Consider the following 21,036-nt stretch of genomic DNA (forward strand, 5'->3'; position numbering starts at 1 on the left):
ACCTCGAGGGTATGTATTGTAAACCCTTGGTAAAGAGTTCAAAGAAGTCAATAGTGACAGATACGTTAGTGAAGTTGTAAACTTTAAAATTATTATATGTTAACACTATCTGGTTGTTTAAAGAATTTGAAAGATTAACAATACTCGAATTAAAGTCTTCACATGTTACTGTCAATTGCTCCCTCTCGCCCAATTCTGCTGGTACGAGTTGCTGTTGTTCCTCCCCATCGGTCTGCCCTGGGGTAACTGAAAAACCTGGGGGGGAACACCCCCTCCCTTTTGCGCTAACCTTTCACTACGACGGAGCGGTTCCGTATTGGATGCACTTAAGAAATGTTGTTTGTTAATATTGTTCTCAAAGCCTTCTGAATTCATGTTAACATGCTTCTGTTTGCTAAAAAACGGGTATGCTTTACCCTCCCTGTACTCTGCTAAATCACGGTCCAACTTCCTAGCTTTTCTTTCTAATACTTTATAACAATGCTGATCTATCTCTTTAAAAACGTCATCATATTTCTTTTTGTGCCTTAAAAAATTTTTATGCTTTACAATATTCTCATTAAGCATAGTTAAATCATTTAAAATGTTATTGCATTTAGACTGATAATCCTGTATCATAAATTCTAACATTTCCAAACCTGTACGGTTGAAAAGTTCAATTAACTGCGAGTGTAAAACAGAACCTGAAGTAGCATTACTAGGAAACTTATAACATCTGAGTCCTTTAGGGACTCTTTGTACCTTAACACACTCTTTTAAGTAATTTATTTCAAGTTGACAGTTTTTGTACGAGTATAACTTATTGTTAAAAGTTTCAAAATCAATGTCCAACTGTTTTGAATTATTGTCAACAGTACCGTTTTTAAATATTGGCTGGAATTCAGTCCACGCCTTGAAATTGAACTCTTTGCTGGAGGGTTCGCCACTCGAATCATGTCTGTCGGTAACTTTATCGTCGTGAAAACAAGAATTGTGGTTATCCCCCACAGTTGTATTCCTTGGTGCACACACGCCATTCGGCTCCTTCGCTGGACAAAACCCCCTCTTACTACGAGCTCCTTGTTGTTGATTGCAGGGTATCGTAGACCCATTACTACTGCCCTGCGACAAAAGAGTGTTGCTGATTTGCGTAAGCAGCGTAAGGACCTGGTTGAACTCCTTACGCGTAACTGGTGCTTCGTCAAGCTCCTCACGTAAAACATTGGGTGTGTTGAGAAGTTCCAAGCAGGACAAATCTTCCAACATAAAAACTAATAACCCAGAAGAAAGCACAAAAAACTATGAAGACAAAGGAAGATCACCAATTTGGTCCTAGTCCACACCACCACAAAAATAGAATTGGGAACCAGTGTTCCTGGATCGTCTCCTCTATACGTACTTCAGTAAAAAACCAGCACGAAAACGTTGTATACTGGAACAAAACTTCTTTAACGAACACAAGATAAAACCAAGCGCTTTCGCCTGAGAATCCCAGGCTTTTTCAAGGTACATAAGCTGTGTGGCCATGCAGTTAATATAACACACAAAATTGGCCAAATCAATCAATTAAGACCATTGAAAAGGCAACTCAAGACTGGTCAAACAGTATGATTCTCTTGAGCTACTCCATGTCCAATTAACTATAGGCAAAGCTCCCTACCACATCATAGCTAGCTATAGGTCCCCCACCATGAAACAGAAAAAGCACACCACATACTTGGACTTACTGGAGTCAGTTGCCATACAGCCCAACACCTTACTCATGGGTGATTTTAATTACCCTAGCATTAACTGGGAAACATACGTACATGACCACAAACCATGCTGGCTCAGAGGTTCTTGGACTTTATAAATGCAAATGGTCTGGAACAGCTAGTCAGCACACCCACAAGAGGCTCAAATGTCCTGGACACAGTACTCACTAACATGGGAAAGCAGTGCAACCCCCTTATGTGATTTTCTCCCTGGTAAAATCAGACCATAATTTGGCCTCATTCGATGTAATCATAAGACCACATACCCCATCAAGCTGAAAAACACTTAAGAATTTTACAAAGACAAATTACCTCCTACTTAATGATGGTATAAGAAGTTTCAAAACCCCCTTGAATGCAGATTACATGGACTCCTATGCAAAGGTGTACACCAATGCCCTATATAACCTTTTAAACAGCTGTATAGAATCAGCTGTACCTAACCAAGTTAAAACCAGGACTTGCCAAGAAAACAAGCCACCCTGGTGAACCCCTAGTATAAACAGGATATATAAGAGAAAGAAACTAATGTCCAAGAACAAGAGCAAACTGGCTCAGCAAAGGAAGACATCCCTTTCTAGCTTAAACAAACAAATTAGAGATCGTGTCAAGTCCTCCAAGCTAATTATTAAGCAAAATTATCCTCCCTGGCCATGGATAATCACAAGGTGTTCTTTGACTGCATCCAAATCTAAAAGGTAATACCCAGCTAGGAGCTAAACTGGTTAGCTAACCTGCTAGCTGACAGATTTGGAGCAAACTTCAGCCCCCCTCCCTTCCCTTTCTTTCCAGTCATCCGCCAAAGTATACCTGTCACCATTCCTCAGCCTATTATCTCAAGACAGCAGGTCATTTCGTCGCTCTCCAGGACCAAAAACATGGCATCAATGGGACCAGACAACATCCCAGGTTGCCTTTTACACAACTTAAAACATGACCTAGCAGACTTGCTTGGATCCCTGTTTAAACACAGCCTGTGAACTTGCTACGCTCTGGAGGAATGTAGGACAGCAAGAGTAATCCCAGGCCCATAAGCTTGACTAGCTTCACTTGTAAGACCATGAAAAGAATCATTATGGACCTTATTAACAAGGACATAGGTAATCTCCAAACTCTGGACTGAACCAGGCTAGTATCTGTTAAAGGTAGATCATGTCTGTTAAACATGGTTGACTTTTTCTAGAAAGTCACCAAGGCCTTTGACAAGGAAAAGACTGCACATACCTCCTATCTTGACCTACCCAAGACATATGACACAATCCCCCACTCATGTATTAAAGAGAAATAACTCATACATTGCCAGAACGGTAGCCAACTGTCTCACCAACAGGACACATACTATAACAGTGGGTGACTTCACCTCTAGCAAAAGACCAGTCACCAGTGGTGTACCACAAGGTTCTGTTCTGGGCCCTTTACTGTTTGGAATTTATTTCTCAGAAGTTCAGGCAAGCTTGGACGCCCTATGGCTAACCAAGTTCACTGACAACTGCAAATTGGGAGCAATCATTGAGTCCCCAGTGATGTTAATATACTACAGACAGGGTTAAAGCAGACAAATGATTGGTGCCAAAGCCAAGGATTAAAGCTAAATTAAAAAAATGCATTATTATTCCCTTTGGGAAAGCTAACATCCCTACTAATTACATTATAGACAGCACCATCCCTAAGTGTAGACCCAGTGGTACCTAATCTGGACACTCAGGTTGACAGCAACCTGAACTTTGACCACCACGTATCCACAACAGTAAGGAAATCCATCTATGTGGCACACCTTATAAGTAAAGGCATTGCATCTAGATCTAAGGATGTTATAATTCCATTATACTCGGCCTTCATAAGACCAGTAATTTGCATGTACCTCACCAGACACCTGCAACAACTGGAAAAACCACAGAGGTTTCTCATCAAGAAATTACAGGTTACAGAAAATAAGATTTACACAGAATGACTGAAAGCCCTGTCACTGTATCCTGTCTCCTACTGGCTGCTAAGGGTAACCTGTGCCTGGCTTACAGGGCAATCTTCTTCCTGAGCCTAATGGAAATGCTACACATTCATAAATCAAACTGCATGAGGGTCACTTGCTCCAGGAATCTTAACCTAACCTCTGACATGAACAGAGCATGCTGGAGAGATAGATGTATCTCCCACAGACTGACACTTTTCTGGAACAAACTTACAATTCATGTGAAACAGAAGGCCTCCCTGAACCTCTTCAAATGCAACCTAGATCAATCAATGGTTGACTGCAAATTCACTCCTGGGGTGGCTTCCATGTCCCTCCCGGACAGAGGAAGTCATTATTAACTATCATAGATCCTTACCTCAGTGAACTTCTCTCAGCTAACCACCGACAACTCGGGCAACTCAGGATAAATATGGCTAGACTTGTAAGTACTCTAGGGCCATTAGCCTAGTAACCTTCTATGAACCTATGAACATGGATAGGGAGCTTGTTCCAGAGAATGGGTAGTGTATGGGATACATACCTTTCTGTCCATCAGGTCCTACTTATATCACAGGCAAGGTTTAATTCTTTAGAATGGGTATTTCTGGTGCTGTATGTTTTGCAGATATGTAGGAGTTCAGACAATGCCTTGTATGCCAGACATAGATATCCCCTCAACAGTGTGTAAGAGACAGAATACAAGGATAGGGCTTTGAGGTGGTATTCATAGGACATGTTATTTACACCATTTAGTCTTTCAGTGAGGAACCTCTGTGGATGTTCCAATTGTTGTGTGGTTAGGTACCTACCAAAGGGGGCATTGTACTAAATGATAGGATTGATGAATGCTGACTACAGTCGAAGAATGACTTCCTTGGACCTAGATGCTATACCCTTGTTTATAAGTTGCACAGCATAGAATGATTTCCTCACTACTGTAGACATGCAATGGTCAAAAGCTAGATTACTATCTGCATGTGTCCCCAAGTATCTAACTAATAGGTCATCTGATATGGCTAAGTTGTCAATATGATAGTTACTAGGAGTGGATGACTTGCCCGAAGGATACTATTATGCATTTCTTGACATTTAGGTTTAGTCCATGGCTCTGAAACTAGTGTATGTGGGGGAATTCTGTGACTTCTCCTAATTTGTAATCATCTGCAAATTTGGTTAGCCAGAGGCCCTTGACATTGGCCTTGACTTCTGAGAAGTAAATGCCAACAAGGAGCAGTCACAGGACTGATCGCTGAGAGACTTTTCTTAAGACTCACGTCTTTGTAGAGGTGAACTCCCCAATTCTAACTTCCTGGGTCCTGTCTGTGAGCCAGCTAGCTATCAACTGGGTGACACAAGGGTTTACACCTCAAATCTTGAGTTTGTCAACAATGCCCAAAGTGAGGTATTGTGTCAAATGCCATGGCCAGGTCAAAGTAGGCCATGTGAACCATTTTGCCATCATCCATTGCTTTGGTGACCTTCTCAAAGAAGTCCACCAGGTTAAGCAGAAATGACCTACCCTTGACGAAACCAAACCAGGCTGTATCTACTGTCTGGAGGTTTCATATATCATTACTGATTATTTCATGATAATTCATTCCATGGCTTTGCAAATGAGGTTAGTGAGACTTATGAGTCTGTAGTTTCCAGGGTCTGCAGATGACCCACCTTTGTGCAGAGGGATAACTGTTGCTGTTCTCCATTTGTGAGACATGAAGCCTCTTTGGTGGCTGTGGGTAGTGATTCCAGAGGACCTGACAGATCATGTTCCATGCTCATGCTATTAAAGAAGGCATCCTGGAATAATGTCTTGGCCCATCAATGCAGTGTTCTTGGTGTTAGGGAGAGCACTGAGAACCTGTTCCCTAATGATAGTAGGGGGAGTTATATTTGATGGTACTTCCTGACAGAAGGTTGTGGGAGAGAGTGCCAGTAGGCTTCCTATATCTTCTGGCTCAGGATAGGTGGCTCCTGTAACAATGAGCTCTGCACACAATTATGTACTGACTTTGAAGAATGTCTTGTGGTTGTACTTGGCCTGGGAGGCCCAATTTACTTCAAATCTGGCTTTGGTAGACTTTATTTGCCATCCGAGTTGTTTGTTTAATTTGATGAGAGTACTTTTATCCTGCTGGCTGCTACACCACCTAATTCTTGCCATGATTTTCTTCCTTTTGTTATACAGAAAATTAATTTTGTGATTCCATCAAGGTGTCTTGATATGTTGAGTTAGTTCTGTATTTATTCCTGTTGGGCACAAATGCCTCTATGCAGCTACTAACATGTTTGCATTGGGGTTCTTTTAACAGTTCTGCATTGGCAGCAGTTTTCTCAAGGATTATGGGGCTTGAAATGTTGCCAGGTTATCATTTAATACTATGGTTGGCCTCAGAGAAGTTCCTGAACATTCCATGGTTAGCTGGGGTTTTGGTTTTATTTTTACTTCAAAGGAGACCATTTTGTGGTCTAACCCTACCAGACAGGACAGACATTCCACTAGGTGTGTGCAGCACTCTCCCATATTAGTGAGGACTAGATTCAGTATGGTTGTGCCCCTGGTCGGAGTATTGACAATCTCGTCCAGGGAGTTTGTGTTTACAAAATCCGGGAATCTTTGTGCCCACATATTTGGTGTTATATATAATTCCCAGTTAAGACTGTAGTAATTAAAGTCGCCCACATACATGGTACTGGGTTGGATGTTGAGTGTTTTCAATTAGCTTAAATATCTGTTATAGGTCTCCTGGGTCATATATGGGGGCCTACAGTTTGTATGGAAGTAGTACTGGACTTTGCCTATAGTGATTTGAACATGGAGAGGGTCAAGTGCATGGTCCTGTTTGACCAGCCTTAAGGTGTATTTATTTTTGATGTAAATTCAAGATATCTCCTCCTTTAGTCCCTGTCTGTGTAGTAGCTGGTCTAAATGTGTGGAAAGCATTATAGCCTTGCACTGATGGTATGCTCTCTCTGCAGCTATAAACCATGTCTCAATGACTGCACAGATGACAGCATTCTTTAAGATGAACAGAGGTTGTAGGGAGTAGAGTTTCTTGTTTAGACTCCTAGCATTGATCAGCAACACCTGTAGATTTTCTTGGTTTTGATTTGCAATGTCAGAAGTACTTTTAGTTTGGCATTGCCTAAAAAAGGCACTGGAGGACAATGTTTTAGCATTTTGGAGGCACAGTGGTGCAGTATTGGTGCCGCATAGCAAGAGCTTCTCCATTTCGATTTTTGGCTGGAGTGCTTTCTGTGCAGAGAACACACACACACACACACACACACACATATATATATATATATATATATATATATATATATATATATATATATATATATATATATATATATATATATGTACACATTCACACACACACACACACACATATATATATATATATATATATATATATATATATATATATATATGGATTCCTATTACAAGAACGAAAGTTCACTACTTCGAACGTGCTGCATAGCAAGAGCTTCTCCATTTCGATTTTTGGCTGGAGTGCTTTCTGTGCAGAGAACACACACACACACACACATATATATATATATATATATATATATATATATATATATATATATATATATATATATATATATGTACACACACACACACACACACACACATATATATATATATATATATATATATATATATATATATATATATGGATTCCTATTACAAGAACGAAAGTTCACTACTTCGAACTTGTAATAGGAAGCCTCACTTCTGCGAAAGTTCACTTTAACGAAAGTGAACTTTTGCGTAAGTGCACTTCACCGAAAAAACCACAGTACAGTGGAGGACATAAAAAACAAGCTATGGCCTCCACTATGATGCAATAGTCACGGACCTTAGGGTTAGGGCACAGGTTAGGGTAAGGGGATAGTTAGTAAAGATATCCCCTTACCCTAACCCATGCCCTAACCCTAAGGTTCGTAAATATCACACCATAGTGGAGGACATTGCTATGTCCTTCACTGCGCTGCAGTCGTCACGGACCTTAGGGTTAGGGCACAGGTCATGGTAAAGGGATAGCCCTACGGGCTATCCCCTTACTATGACCCGTGCTCTAACCATAAGGTCTGTGAGTACTGCACAGAAGTTCAGTACAGCACCCGTTTGTTGTACTGAACTTCGCATACGTGCACTTTCGATTAAATGCACTTTCGCTACAGTGAGCATTCCATGCACTATTTCGAATTAGTGAAAATTCTATCTAGTGTATGGAACCCATATATATATATATATATATATATATATATATATATATATATATATATATATATATATATATATATATATATATATACATATATATACATATACATACACACACACACACACACACACACACACACACACACACACATAGATGAAATGTCGAAATTCAGTATTTCGAGCCCATAAAGTAGAATCCTGAAAAGAGTGAAAACTCAGAAGCGCAAAACTCAAAACCTCTAATACTGGAGGTTTTGAATTTCACGCTTCTGAGGTTCCTCTGTGGTTACGAATTTAGGTAAGTGTGTGTGTGTTAAGGGTTTTGGGTAGGGGTTGTGGTGTGTGTCAGTGTGTTTTGTTGCTGTGATGTGTGTGTGCGAGCAAAATGTAGCTTGTGTGACAGTGTTGTGTGTGTGTTTGTGTGTAGCGCGCCCTCGGAGTTAGAATATTTAAGTAGTGGGGGTGTGTGAGTTTTCTATGTTTTAAAGATTCGACTTTATAGCTTCGAAATAGTGAATTTTGACATTTCAGTATTTCGAGGATAGAAAGTGAATCCATATATATATATATATATATATATATATATATATATATATATACACATATACACACCCTTCCTCTCTCTTCCCACTGTCATTTTTACCTTCCCCGTTTTTCTTATGTATATTCCTCTACTTGTTTTTTTCCAAATGTCCTATACTCCCATTTATGGTCATAAAATAGATTTAGACATTGCTGTAGGCCCTTTTATGTGATTTTCTAGCTTTCCTATATTGCCACAACATAGCTCATTTGCACATGCTGAGGAGCATCCATGTTCTCTATTTTCATCATTCTCCTAGCCAAAATTGCAGGAATTCAGCATTCACCATGGGCCTTAGATTTTTGTGGGTGTTTTTTTTTATTAAAAGTTAAATAAACTGCTAATTTACACCTAATAAACTGATAATTAACCTTGGGCAGCATTGCTGTATGGGCCTTACCTGCAACAGACATACTGAAATTGTGCTAAGCATGTTTCTGAATCCCAGGGCATGTTCCTCCGTTTTTTACCTCTCTCCAATTTATCCCATTGCTATTTATATTTCTGGTTCATTAAGTACTTTGCTTTCACTGGTCTACTCTCACTATATTTTACAAGAAATCTAAGCCACAATAAAGCATAAGACCACAGCAAATGGCAGCTCCATGCTTCTGTTTTTCTTTAAAATATCCCCAACTATTTTGGTTTCAATCTACAGCCCAAATTACTATGAAATATACATGCACTGCTTATTTTGCAATGTTTCCAGTAAAATGTATATATCTATGAAGCGCTGCTTGACTCAAGAATGCCTTACCTTCTTATTTAAAGCCATGTTATACTACTTCCAATATTCAACTGCTAATTTCAGTTTACTTAATATTCTTCTTCACCCTGTAATAGTTGCATTTCAGTATCCTTCCTCTCCTTGTGTGCTCACTCTTTGACATCTGTTAGCAATTAAAACTATCCCCTTCCCTTCATTTTGCAGCTCTGTTAACTGTCTAACCTGATTTTGTGGTATACTTATTAAGTACATATAATTTCTGCATGTTAGTATTAATGGTCATTTTTTGCATTTCATATATCTCATTTTTCCTTTTAAGTTTTCTCTTACTGTCCTTATTAATTTGCTTAAATAGCAAACAATAATGAACTTAATGGATATTACAGTTTAATGGCTTTTGCCAACTTACACTGTTCTTCCATCCATTCATTCACAAATGGTTCAAAAGCTGATCCTCAGATTCATTAACACCTACACTAAGTTTACACTGTGTGCACTAAGTGTACAAGACCTCTATTTAAGAACATCCCTACCACACTTTTTGTGCTTTCCAGTAACTCAAAAAGATTACACTAAATGCAAATGTAATCTACATTTTGTGGTAACCTTTATGAATCCCTGTCAATATTTAAAGCTGTAGAAATCAATAGGAAAACTAAAATTAGTGAGTTATCCTTGTGTTGTCTGTTCATGCAGAACAGTGTACATTTAGTGTAGGCGGTAATGAATCCCAGGGATTCTATATTATCTCCCTGTACTTATTCCTTTCAAAACTTTAAGCAATCCTGCATGGCTAGTATTTTTATTTATTTATTTTATTTATTTTAATTTGTTAACCGGGGGTGTCTGACTGAGCAGAAAAGGCCCTTTTTCAGCAGAGGACCGGGGAGAAAAGCTCCACAAAGAAAAATTACAGATACATTTAGTTATTTAGACATGATCAGTATACACACAAATTACAAAATACGTGTTTTTACAGTGGTATGCGGCGCATCAACAGTTACAGTGGAGAGAACAAACAAAAAAATATTAATTTAAAAATAAAGGTAATTAATAGACTTGTGGTGTACAGCTGAAATTTGGAACATAGGTAGAATACATACATAGTACACAGGTACAGTACATACATTGTAGATTAACCAGTGTTTGTGAGTAAGACTGAAAACTATTATCAAGTACTCTAGATTTAGTATGTATACCTTATCCGCTACCACTAGCCTGGGGAGCAATCATGGAACTGCCAACGTTGCTTGAGATGTTGCCTGATGAGGTCTTTAAAGGAGGCTTTAGATGATGTGTTTTGAATACTAGTGGGGACAGAGTTCCATTTTTTAGCCACTGAACTACTATATAGCGCATCTCCAAAGCTATTGTAGCTGTTGGTGACTTCTAGTAGTAGTTTGCTTGGTGATCTAAGAGGCCTTTTGGCTGAGTGATGTTGTACTAGGTTTTTGAGGGCAGGACACTTATTGGGGAGGTAATAGATAGAATGACAGAGGCAGAGCTGATTGCAGGTTAGGAGGATGGGCAGTTCAAGCCAGTGGAGCTGTCTCAAAGCAGTACAGTGATGAGTTCTACATGAGCAATTTTTAGCAAAGCGGGCAATTCTGTTATAGCAGGCTACTGCTATACTATAGTATACGTCTTACCTCAATACATTTCTAATGACTTTTGACCCTCCCAGTTCAAACGTACACAGGAAGTCTTTCCTATTCTTTCTTAAAATACTCATGCTAAGAGTTCATAATTTATTCCTTTTAGGAAAATGGTCTCCGTTTTAATGTTTATCATCTTCCTTCTTTTTTAAAAATAACTAAATTCATCTTTCATGTAACTTTTCCCTGCCTTCTCCTCTTTAGTAATGCATTCATTTAAGTATTTATTTCAAACTGTTTAACTTTGCTTTGTATAATGAAGCACACTACTTGCATTCAATCACATCAGCCCTCCAAGCACTCATTTTCAAATACTTCCTGATTGCTTGTTCTAGTTCCTCTATTTCTCTTTCTTGAGCTTCTTCCATTTCTTTTTTCCTAATCCATCTTCTTTACCACTGAACTCTTCCTGCAAATACTTTAAATCCCTCCCATTCAAACCTCTCCTCACCTTTAACTTCATTAGCAAAATAAAAAATATATTTCTCCTTCCTTTTCTAACAAAGGAGATGACTAGCCTGTTCCTTTTTGTTTACACAATTAAACATGTTCTATAAAATTTAAGCCGTTTATCTTTTCTTGCCTCAAATAATTGTTACAGTTTGACCTTACGAAGGTCCTCCCTCCACTCTGTCTCTACCTACTTCTTCCTTTCATCAATCATTACTTAATTTTATATTCCCATTTCATTTTATAAAATTATTCTACCATGTTGCATAGTCACTCTGGAAATAACTCATCTATGCAAGATTCTTACATAGCTTTTCAAAAATGCTCTCTTCCTTCTCTTTTTATCATTAATTTTATATCTGTCTGTTATACATTTTCCTACTTCTGTTTCTTCCTAGTTTCATAAAATAACTATTACAGCTTGAAGTTTAATCCCTGTAGGTCAGGGTCAATATACCCCTTAGTTCACTGACAACAGGATGCTACCAGAAGATACCAAAGCCTGAGAGTTGCCACTTCTGCTGACCTGGTGGGGGGGGGGGTCTTTTACTGTCAGGGCACTATGCTCTAGCATGCTGATGTGTCACTTGTACGCTGACAGGTAGTAAGGTATGGCTAGAGGATACATAACCCCAGACCCTGAACAGCAATGCCTCCACTGATTTGCTTACCCATTCAACCTGGCAATCTGAACACCAGTCTCTACCAGGGCTACAGAAAAAAGGCAACACAATCTCAGTCCCTTTCCTTTGTAAAGGAAAGCAGGCAAACCCTTATCATTCCTTCCTCTCTCACAACAGACTCCAGCAGGCACCCATGCCGCTAATCTAATGGTAATCACCTGGGTCATAATCTGATATTTATATGCCAATGAAGCTAGCTGTGTATACCTCTCAAGTGTACCTCATTATGATGAATGTTACTCATTTTGAGTCTTAAAATGTCCATTTTTCTCATTGTTTTGCAATGAAAGGGTCTGTCACACATTCAGTGTTAAGACTGTTTTTAATTGATATCCGTGATGAATAATACTGAATCTTACTAATTCATCAACATAACTTATTGTAAGTATAAAATTGCATATTTTAATCATCCTGTGAGTTTTGTAGTTCATAGGTTCATAGGTGTGTACTAGGCTAATGGCCCTGGAGCCTTTACAAGCCTAGCCCATAGGATTACCCTGGCATCGTGCCACCCAACCTTAGTTCCTAGTGCCTCTGTCGAGCAGAGCCACTGGAGTGATCCTCCGGGTAAATTTTCTATTTCCCATCCACTCATCAAGATTTCTCTTGAAGAGGGCCAGTGAGGTGCTCTGCTTGACAAGTATGGGGAGTCTATTCCATATCATGGGCAGTCTCTGGGTTATGAACCTGCCATCCAGCATGTTCTGTTGATTGTGGTAATGATGTTGAGGTCTCTGGAGTGTGTGGTATGGAGGGATTGGGATTTCTTTAGATGTAGCATTTCTAACAGAGCTGGGTCAGACATGGCTTTGTAAGTCAAGCAGAGATCACCTCTACGTAGGCGATATGAGACAGAGAATAGTAGAGGGAGACAATGACCTCTTTCTTCTTGGATGCAAAACCCTTAGTAATGAGATGTGCCACAGAGAAGGTCTTTCTGACCACAATGGCAACGTGATGGTCAAAAGAGAGGTTGCTGTCAACCTGTGTTCCCAGATCTCTTATAACGCCTTCTGTGTTCAGTGGACTACCATCAGTGTGGTAATTCAACGGAACTGGTTTTTCCCAAAGGGGATGAAGACACATTTTTTGGCATTGCGCTTAAGGCCATGGTTCTGACATCAGTTGTTGGTCTCATTGAGGCCTTTCTGTAGGATGTCAACATCACTTGGGGAGTTAATAATAGCTTCCAACTTGCAATCATCTGCGAACTTTGTCAGCCAGCGTCCCTTCGTGTTGGCCTGGACTTCAGAGAAGTAAATACCAAACAGGAGGGGACCCAGGACCGAACCCTGTGGGACTTCACTTGTGACAGGTGGGCAGTCTGACTTGGAGTCAGCTACTTTCACACTGTGGGTTGTATCTGTGAGACAGTTTGCAACCCACCTAGTAATATAAGGGGTAATGTCTAGCTTAGTAAGTTGTTAGTAAGTGTTCCAGATTTTGCCCTTTTGTTTCACATTATAAGAGGTAGTATTCCACATTCTGGAGATGGAAAGTTGAGAGCTATGTAGCTGTGAATTGCAGTAAACTGTGCCACTGATGTGACATTATTAGTTGATTTCCCCTGCACCCTTCCACCAATCTCAGTTTAAATTCATGTCTTAGCTACTTAAAATCAACAAAGATCTGCCAATATATCCAACACCTCTACCTTTCTCACTGAGCTCTGGCGGTATATGCTTACCTCACTGGTTTTATCCACATATTTTTGTTTTGCTTTTGTTTTGTATGGATGAATATATTCTAGAACTGTTACACTGCTGCAGACTTTACAGTATATTGTGTTGACTTTACTATTCTAAATATTCGTTTCCATATCTGTGAATTAAAATACTTCTCTAATACCTATATTTGCAAGCAAAAATCTGGATTACATCAGGTAGCACTCACATATAGATGTGTCTTAGCACTGGGGCTTTATTAACCACTGCTCTAGACATGCACTTCTCCAATGGCAAATGTAGTTTAGGGCTTAGTTCTGCTAAATGACATTTACACATTCAGCATCAGCTCAGTAACTGTAATAACATATTTTTCTGAATAATCTTTATTACTTTTTCAATAAAAAATACTCATTTAAAAACATATATCACAGATTAACAAAGTGAACAACTTGAAGTAAAACAATTCTGTTTTCTTAATATTGTTAAGGTATACGACCTAGCAAGTTATATCAACATAAAAAAGGAAATAAAAAGAGAACTATTTACAACAGTGTTATTTGCCACAATAAGAAGAAGACAGTAGAGAAAAAAAGTAGTAAATCAGCTTTAGAAAAATTTATATTTAAAGTTACAAAACTTATTCATTTGTGTAAACAAGGCCCTCACAAACCTTAAGTAAGATTAAGGAAAAAAAAAAAAAAAAAAAACCGAGAATAAATACAAAGAAGAGATCCAGGGATTTTGACTAGATCCTCAGGTATATCTGTAATGTATGATAGATTTAGTTCAATATACGGCCAAAAAGAATGCTCCAACATTCCATAAGGCCTTTATAGCCTTCAGTATTTGACTTAAGAAACTTATGGGCTATTAAATATTTAATTGCCATTGTTTTAAACCCTTTCCAGCTAAGTATGGATATGTCCTTCCAGTTAAATGTGATATATAGTTTAACTAATGCAAACAATGCGATAAGATGCGGGTTTGTAATTTTGGTATTCCAGGTGGGACTATGTGTAATATGGCAAACTCCCTTGACAAGGTAGATTTTTCATAACCTATCTTGATAAGTTTATCTCTCAAAGAGCACCAGAGTTTATAAGCACACTTACAGCTCCAGAAAATGTGCAGGAGATCTGCTTTTTGATTGTCAGAGTAAGGGCAAAAGGTGAGAACGTTGGATTAAATTTACTTTTAGCCAAGGGCGTTATGTATGCATTGTTAAGTATCATAAATTGGGGTATAGTTAAGTCTTTTAAAAGGTATTGTTTTGGAAGAAATTTTTACTGAGCGGATAATTACTTCATTAAATATAGATGCTTTAAAGTCAGACCAGTACTTAGAAAACAATGCTTTGTTTTGTTGTCTGATAGAGTTGATTACTTTGTATGTGTTTGATATCATATTTTTCTTCATAAGAAATAGATTCCAAAGACTTTTGCAGATATTAATTTCAGACTCTAGATTAGGGTAGATTAGTGTATTAACTGATGTTGCAATTACTCAAAATTCAGTGAGCTGTGTGCATAATCATGGAGAATCATGCCTGGCCTTTTAAGATTCCACTAACTGCAACACAGCAGTCGTAGTAAAACTGTTCTGCAGGCTGCAGCATGGAAGTAAATTACCTACTTCGCATACTGCTTCCATCACTATCACCACCACTACCAATGAAAAACAAAGCATACTATAAAGCCCAACACAATGTACTACCGACCAAACAATGGTCATTCAATGTTTTGGAAAAAGCTGTGTTCCAAAACTTATGTTTTGGATTTTTCTGTTCGATATTTAGCTGTTCAATGCTATTTCTTTTTGGTGGCTGAACACAGACCCGATTCAAGGACACAGAGTTCACATTCACTGCTTCATAGGTTCATAGGTTAGTACTAAGTTAACTGCTCTTGCGAGCCATTTTAAGCCTAGCGAATTATCCCTTGTGAGACTCAAACCCTGCACTTTGTGTTTGTAAGGCAAACACCTTAACCATTAGGCCACCCTCCCATCCCATCTAGGGTCAACTCACAATCACCTACTCTCTCTGCAGCCAAATTTAATTTCAGGGTGGTTTTCCAGGGTCACTCTCTCCACCTACTGTAGCCATGATTAGGAGTCCTTATTTAAAGGATGTGGCAGCTGGTAGTGATTGTGTCTCAGATGCCAAGGTCTGGCTTTTACATTTTCCCTCTGTATATATGGGTTTCTTTCGAGAAGTCATGTTTCTAATTTTTTTCAGAATACCAGGTCCCTTCTCTACCCACAACTGTCAGACGTACCTTGCTCAAACTCAGTTACTACGTTCAGGTGAAGTATGGCTCTACTTTCTCCACAGAGCTGCTGCACCAGGCCTGAACACACAGTCAAGTTCAACTGTGAGCAGCTGGTCATGCCAGCTACAAGACACCAGAGTCCTTGGCTGAAAGATAATGGTCTTCAAGCACCTGGGACTCGGGTACCTGTAGTAGACTCTTTTTATTATGCATACGTGCAGTACAATGTTTACTGAAGGAAAGGAAATGCACAACTAGTACCGCAAAACAAGTCATTCAAATACATTAAAAAATAAAGCCACAAAAATGAATTTCACTATATTGCAGTCCTGTGCTCATTATGTATAAACAGCAGTTTCATAACGGTTAGATGTCAAAATGTGGCTCAGATTTGCATAGGATGGCTTACATTTTAAGTTAGCATTTGTGCAATTAAATCAGTATTTACTTTGGGACATCTTGACATTTACTTCACCTTTAATACAGCTGCAAATACTCAACTTAATCCGGCAAAGTTTTTCTGTGTGTATAATTTACTGTTTCATTTCAGGCACACGTGACATCAACATTTAAATGTTACCGATTTTGATTTAAACTTAACATACTTTTTTGTTAACGTTCTTTGCTTGAATTCAGCATGAAGTGAATTCATTGATTCTACCATTTCATAAAAATGAACCAACTCAAGGAATAAAACTGTAAACATGCATGTTTTTATTGATGATTAAGGAAAGTTATGTATTTTTGGTACAAGCAAACACCACTTAGTTTTTTAAATATTTTTTCCTGTTATTAATTTACACCTTTTCTCACCATTCTTAACATGATCATGCTATACTCTATTACTGGTACAAGTTAACTTTTGACATGGAAATGTACTTCTCTGTATTTGTGTTAGAAAGCACACAAGCATGTTTAATGAAGTGGTTACTGCCTCATGTTTCATTAGACTTTTGCACTACTGTCAGTTATATGCTTACTGATTACCTTTGATGGCTTCAAATATTACTGTACATTTGCTATATTCAACACTGATCTTAATGCATTATTTCCTTTTCTGTTCTGCCATCCAGTTAACTCCTTAAAAACAGGGTCACTGTCGGTATTTAGGCCGACAGTCCAGTTAAACTACAAATAATGTGTTTTGATCAATAAATAATTTTTTTGTGGGGGAAGTTTGCACTATGTGGGATACTATATGCAATGCTAGGCAGTTTTCTTATTCAGCAACAGTCAACAAACATCAAACAATACAGCAAGCATGGTAAAAAATACAAAGGATGAGTTGAAATGTAAATACTTCCAAGTAGTGTTCCACAAACTATGCATAATACATGCACTGGAATTAATATAGTGTTTTTACTGTACTATATGAAAGATACCAAACAAGGAGTGCTATAGATATTCATTTCTGATAAAAAAACTAATTAGTAAGCAAAAGTTGCATATATTTTGAAAAAGTACGATGGTCATTACTCAGCAGGTCTACTGGAAAGTGCATTAACTGGTGTAGGCATACACAGCTGATGTACGTTTTGTGCCATAGCACTCACCTGTTGTCATTCACTCACATCCTTCTGTGCTGGGAACAAATTACCTAATAGTAGGCAAAGCGTCAGCACTACTATACCTTACCCACAGTTATATGTACATCTGATTAGTTATATATACATCTACACAAGTTTTAAAAAGCACCCCCCAAAACCAGCAACCCGAGATCTTAAATATCCTGTTGGTACTCACTGAAAGGCTGAATTCATAGCAGTCTGGAAGTTCATGGTGTCGAACTGTTTGAAGATTTATAGCCTTTAGCTTAAACAAAAGCTGTACTGTTAAAAGCCTAGAATACAAAAAAAAAACTTTTCATACATCAAGATTACAAAGTGCAGTGAACAGCACTGAGCAGATCACACAACTTGTTTAATATAACATCACCTCACCTGTGAAAACTAATATTCATGTTCAGTTTACTTTCTGACAATGCTCCATTGTGTAAGGGCTCCCATGGTTCAATATCAAAGCAATCTGTTGGAACAATAACATTCTTCACTGTTAGTCAGCAATAGAAGAAATATAACTCTGAATATTAGGCATCCAAATAATTCATTGCACATTTGTTTTTACCAAAATATATGTACAAATGCAAAGAACAGGAAAAAACATATGCTACTCTACAAAATATATACAATGAAGCAGGAGAGAATGGAATCTAAAAATAGAAATAAATTCCTAAGGAAAGAGTGACGTACCTCTCGGCTGTACAGATTTTCGCAGAATGTTCAGATTTTTGCCTCATATTTTTGGTCCGATTTTCATAAAATTGTGGTTTTCTGGCAAATTAGTGGCAAATCATTAAAGACTGAAGTTAAAAAATAATGAAATACATTTGAGTTTCAGACTTCATACCCTTCAGAAAATTATTGCTAATGCAAAACCTATTATTCTATCAACTTTCTAAGTTTGTAAGTGCAATATTTAAAAATTATCCCCATTTTGGGCCTTTGTCCCACTTTTATTCATGGCTTTGTCCAGATTTCTTGCTCTAAGAGGTTGAGAGGTATGAGTGACACACCAAAGCCTTTTTTGAGACAGACCTATTTATGCAGAATTCACATAGAATACCGACCAATGGAAGAGCTAAAGTGAGAATGGAGAAGCTTGTAGTGAGACTATTTATGAAACTGGTTATGAAGACTAGGTAAGCAACAAGAAGAAATATAAGCCTAATATCAGAACAATAAAACACCTGGCCTTGAGGAAGTTGTTTTGGAGGCAAGCTTAAAATAAAATCATGTTTTACTAATCACTGTGCTGTTAAAATAGGCAATAATTTGGGAGATCAGGCTACAGACTTTCTGATATGTGTAACACATAGTTAGTATCAAGGCCAGTAGAAGTGTAGAATATTTAATTGCAAAACAAGCGAATATCAGGTAGTTACACAGTACGGCAAAAAAAGTAACTGTTAAATGCTTTCATCTGAAAACACACAAGACTTCTTCAGAACCATTATTAAAATCATCTTACTCTTTATATAACAAACCAATACAACGTGATGCCAGTAATTGAGTGAAGAATTAAAAAAAAACTTCTAAAAGGAATAGTGACAACAAGCACAATGATAAACAATCATCAACACCACAAAGCAAACTTTAGTATGTAATTAATATAGAAAAGATAAAAAGACTTTCGGCTTTTCCCGGTTAGGGGTCGCCACAGTGGAACTCCAGTCTGCTCATGATTGGCAGTGGATTTTTACAGTGCCGAGTTGCCAGCCCGACGCCCAACCTTCAACGAAGGCACACCCATTCACGCTCACACCTACCTGCATGTCTTTAACATCACTCGACCGTGGGGAGGATATGCATACTCCATACAGAAGGCACTCCAGCTGAGAGTCGAATGGGAGAACCTCTTGCTGTGAGGAGACAACGCTAACCACTGCACCTTACATTAAAAAAAGAATACATTTAAAATCTTTTTTTTTGTAATAAAATGTTTAAACATAGATTAGACAAATAAAAATCTTAAGAGGTGTGTTAAAAATATAAGCTAGAAAATAGCAGCTCTGAGTTTGAGAACAGGAGTAATGGAAATGCGTCCATTCAGTTCTGGCTGGATACATGCATTAAGTCTTAGTTGCCAGACTAATTCCCTAAGTTCTGATTTGGTTTCCCAAGAACCACTTTGGGTGTTATTTTGTACAAATTCTAGAATGCCAAAAAAGAACTGAGAGAAAGTGCGGCAGTTTAAAGTGTGTTTAAATAATGAGTTGGTAGTGTTACGCTTAGAGATAGAATAAATGTGGTTGTAAATTCTCTTCCAAAATGGTCTTTTGGTTTTGCCTATATAAAAACTTGGGCATTCACTACATAATGCAATGTAGACCGCCCCTTTGGAGGCACAGCTGCCTTCACTTAAATAAAATATATGGATATGCCTTAATACAACAAAACTTCATAAAGTCAACATCAAAACACTGACCAAAAATAATCTAGAAAAAAAAATTGTCTTCTCACAGTACATGTCCAGAAACAAAATCTCAGAATATGTGAACAAAAAGGAATGTTTCTCCAGCGGGACATGCTCACCTGTAACCCCCTTCCCACTAATTAAATATACCCATTCTGAGACTGCATAAATCCAGTCAAAGGGCAAATTCCTTAACCCAGGTATTACTACTGTCTCACACTACTGTCAAAACATTCCAGATGATCAAAATGGGCAGGCAGGAAAGTTGTCAGCATTACTTACAGTCGACCAACATGAGGGGGGCCCGGGTGTGTGTGTGTGTGTGTGTGTGTGTGTGTGTGTGTGTGTATATATATATATATATATATATATATATATATATATATATATATATATATATATATATATAGTGCATGTGTTTGTATAAAGAGGCGAGATAAAAACACTAAAAGATAAATTCATCAGGGAAGAGAATTATGTAAATTGCTTAAAGCTATAACTATCTATCTGTATATTTATTCATTTACTTACTTTGTTGGCTACGTCAGTGGGCTAATTCCCATACCACTTCAGCCATAACTTGGGCCAGTGTGGCAGTTATAAATTTTAATACAGAATTACATTTGTTAGAGACAACATAACATTAACAGAGCATAACAGAAGAAATATGCAAGACAAAGCATAATAACTGACAGTGGAGGCAGAAGTATGGTTAACAATGGTTAATTAAATTTACAGATTAGTAACAGTATCACCTTGTCATGGTAATTAAAATTAAATTTGTACAGCTTAGAAGTATGTAAGGAGTCAAATTTGATTTATCATAAGGTTTGCCATATGTGACTGCTGCTTGATACTGCTTGATGTCAAAGCAACAGCAACTATAATCATTGCTAAGAAATTTAGCTAGTCGGTCTTTAAATTTGGTTAACTTTTGGATTTTTGCCTAATATGTTGAGGTAATGTATTCCAAGCTACTGGTTTAAGCTCTAAGAAATCTTTTTCACCTATTGCAATGGAGAAGTATGACCTTGAAAGTAAGACTACTTTCTACACATGAGCAAAGGGATGGTGTGTCTGTGATGTAGGATGGTGTGTCTGTGATGTAGTT

The 21,036-nt window shown here is 37.9% G+C and overlaps 1 protein-coding gene across 1 annotated transcript in view; it reads right to left on the reverse strand.

The window, feature by feature from the left end:
- MCOLN3 (mucolipin TRP cation channel 3) overlaps window positions 1-21,036 on the reverse strand; it is a 1,554,854-nt gene that overhangs the window by 591,690 nt on the left and 942,128 nt on the right. The window contains exons 6-7 of the mRNA XM_044086032.1: window positions 17,894-17,978; window positions 17,697-17,793 (exon numbers count right to left, since the gene is read on the reverse strand). Of these exons, the coding sequence (XP_043941967.1) occupies window positions 17,697-17,793; window positions 17,894-17,978 (182 nt within the window). The remainder of the gene's footprint in view (window positions 1-17,696; window positions 17,794-17,893; window positions 17,979-21,036) is intronic.

Source organism: Protopterus annectens, chromosome 10.part0 (genome assembly GCF_019279795.1).
Source record: "Protopterus annectens isolate FY-2018-M chromosome 10.part0, PAN1.0, whole genome shotgun sequence".
In the NCBI taxonomy this organism is placed as follows: domain Eukaryota; kingdom Metazoa; phylum Chordata; order Ceratodontiformes; family Protopteridae; genus Protopterus; species Protopterus annectens.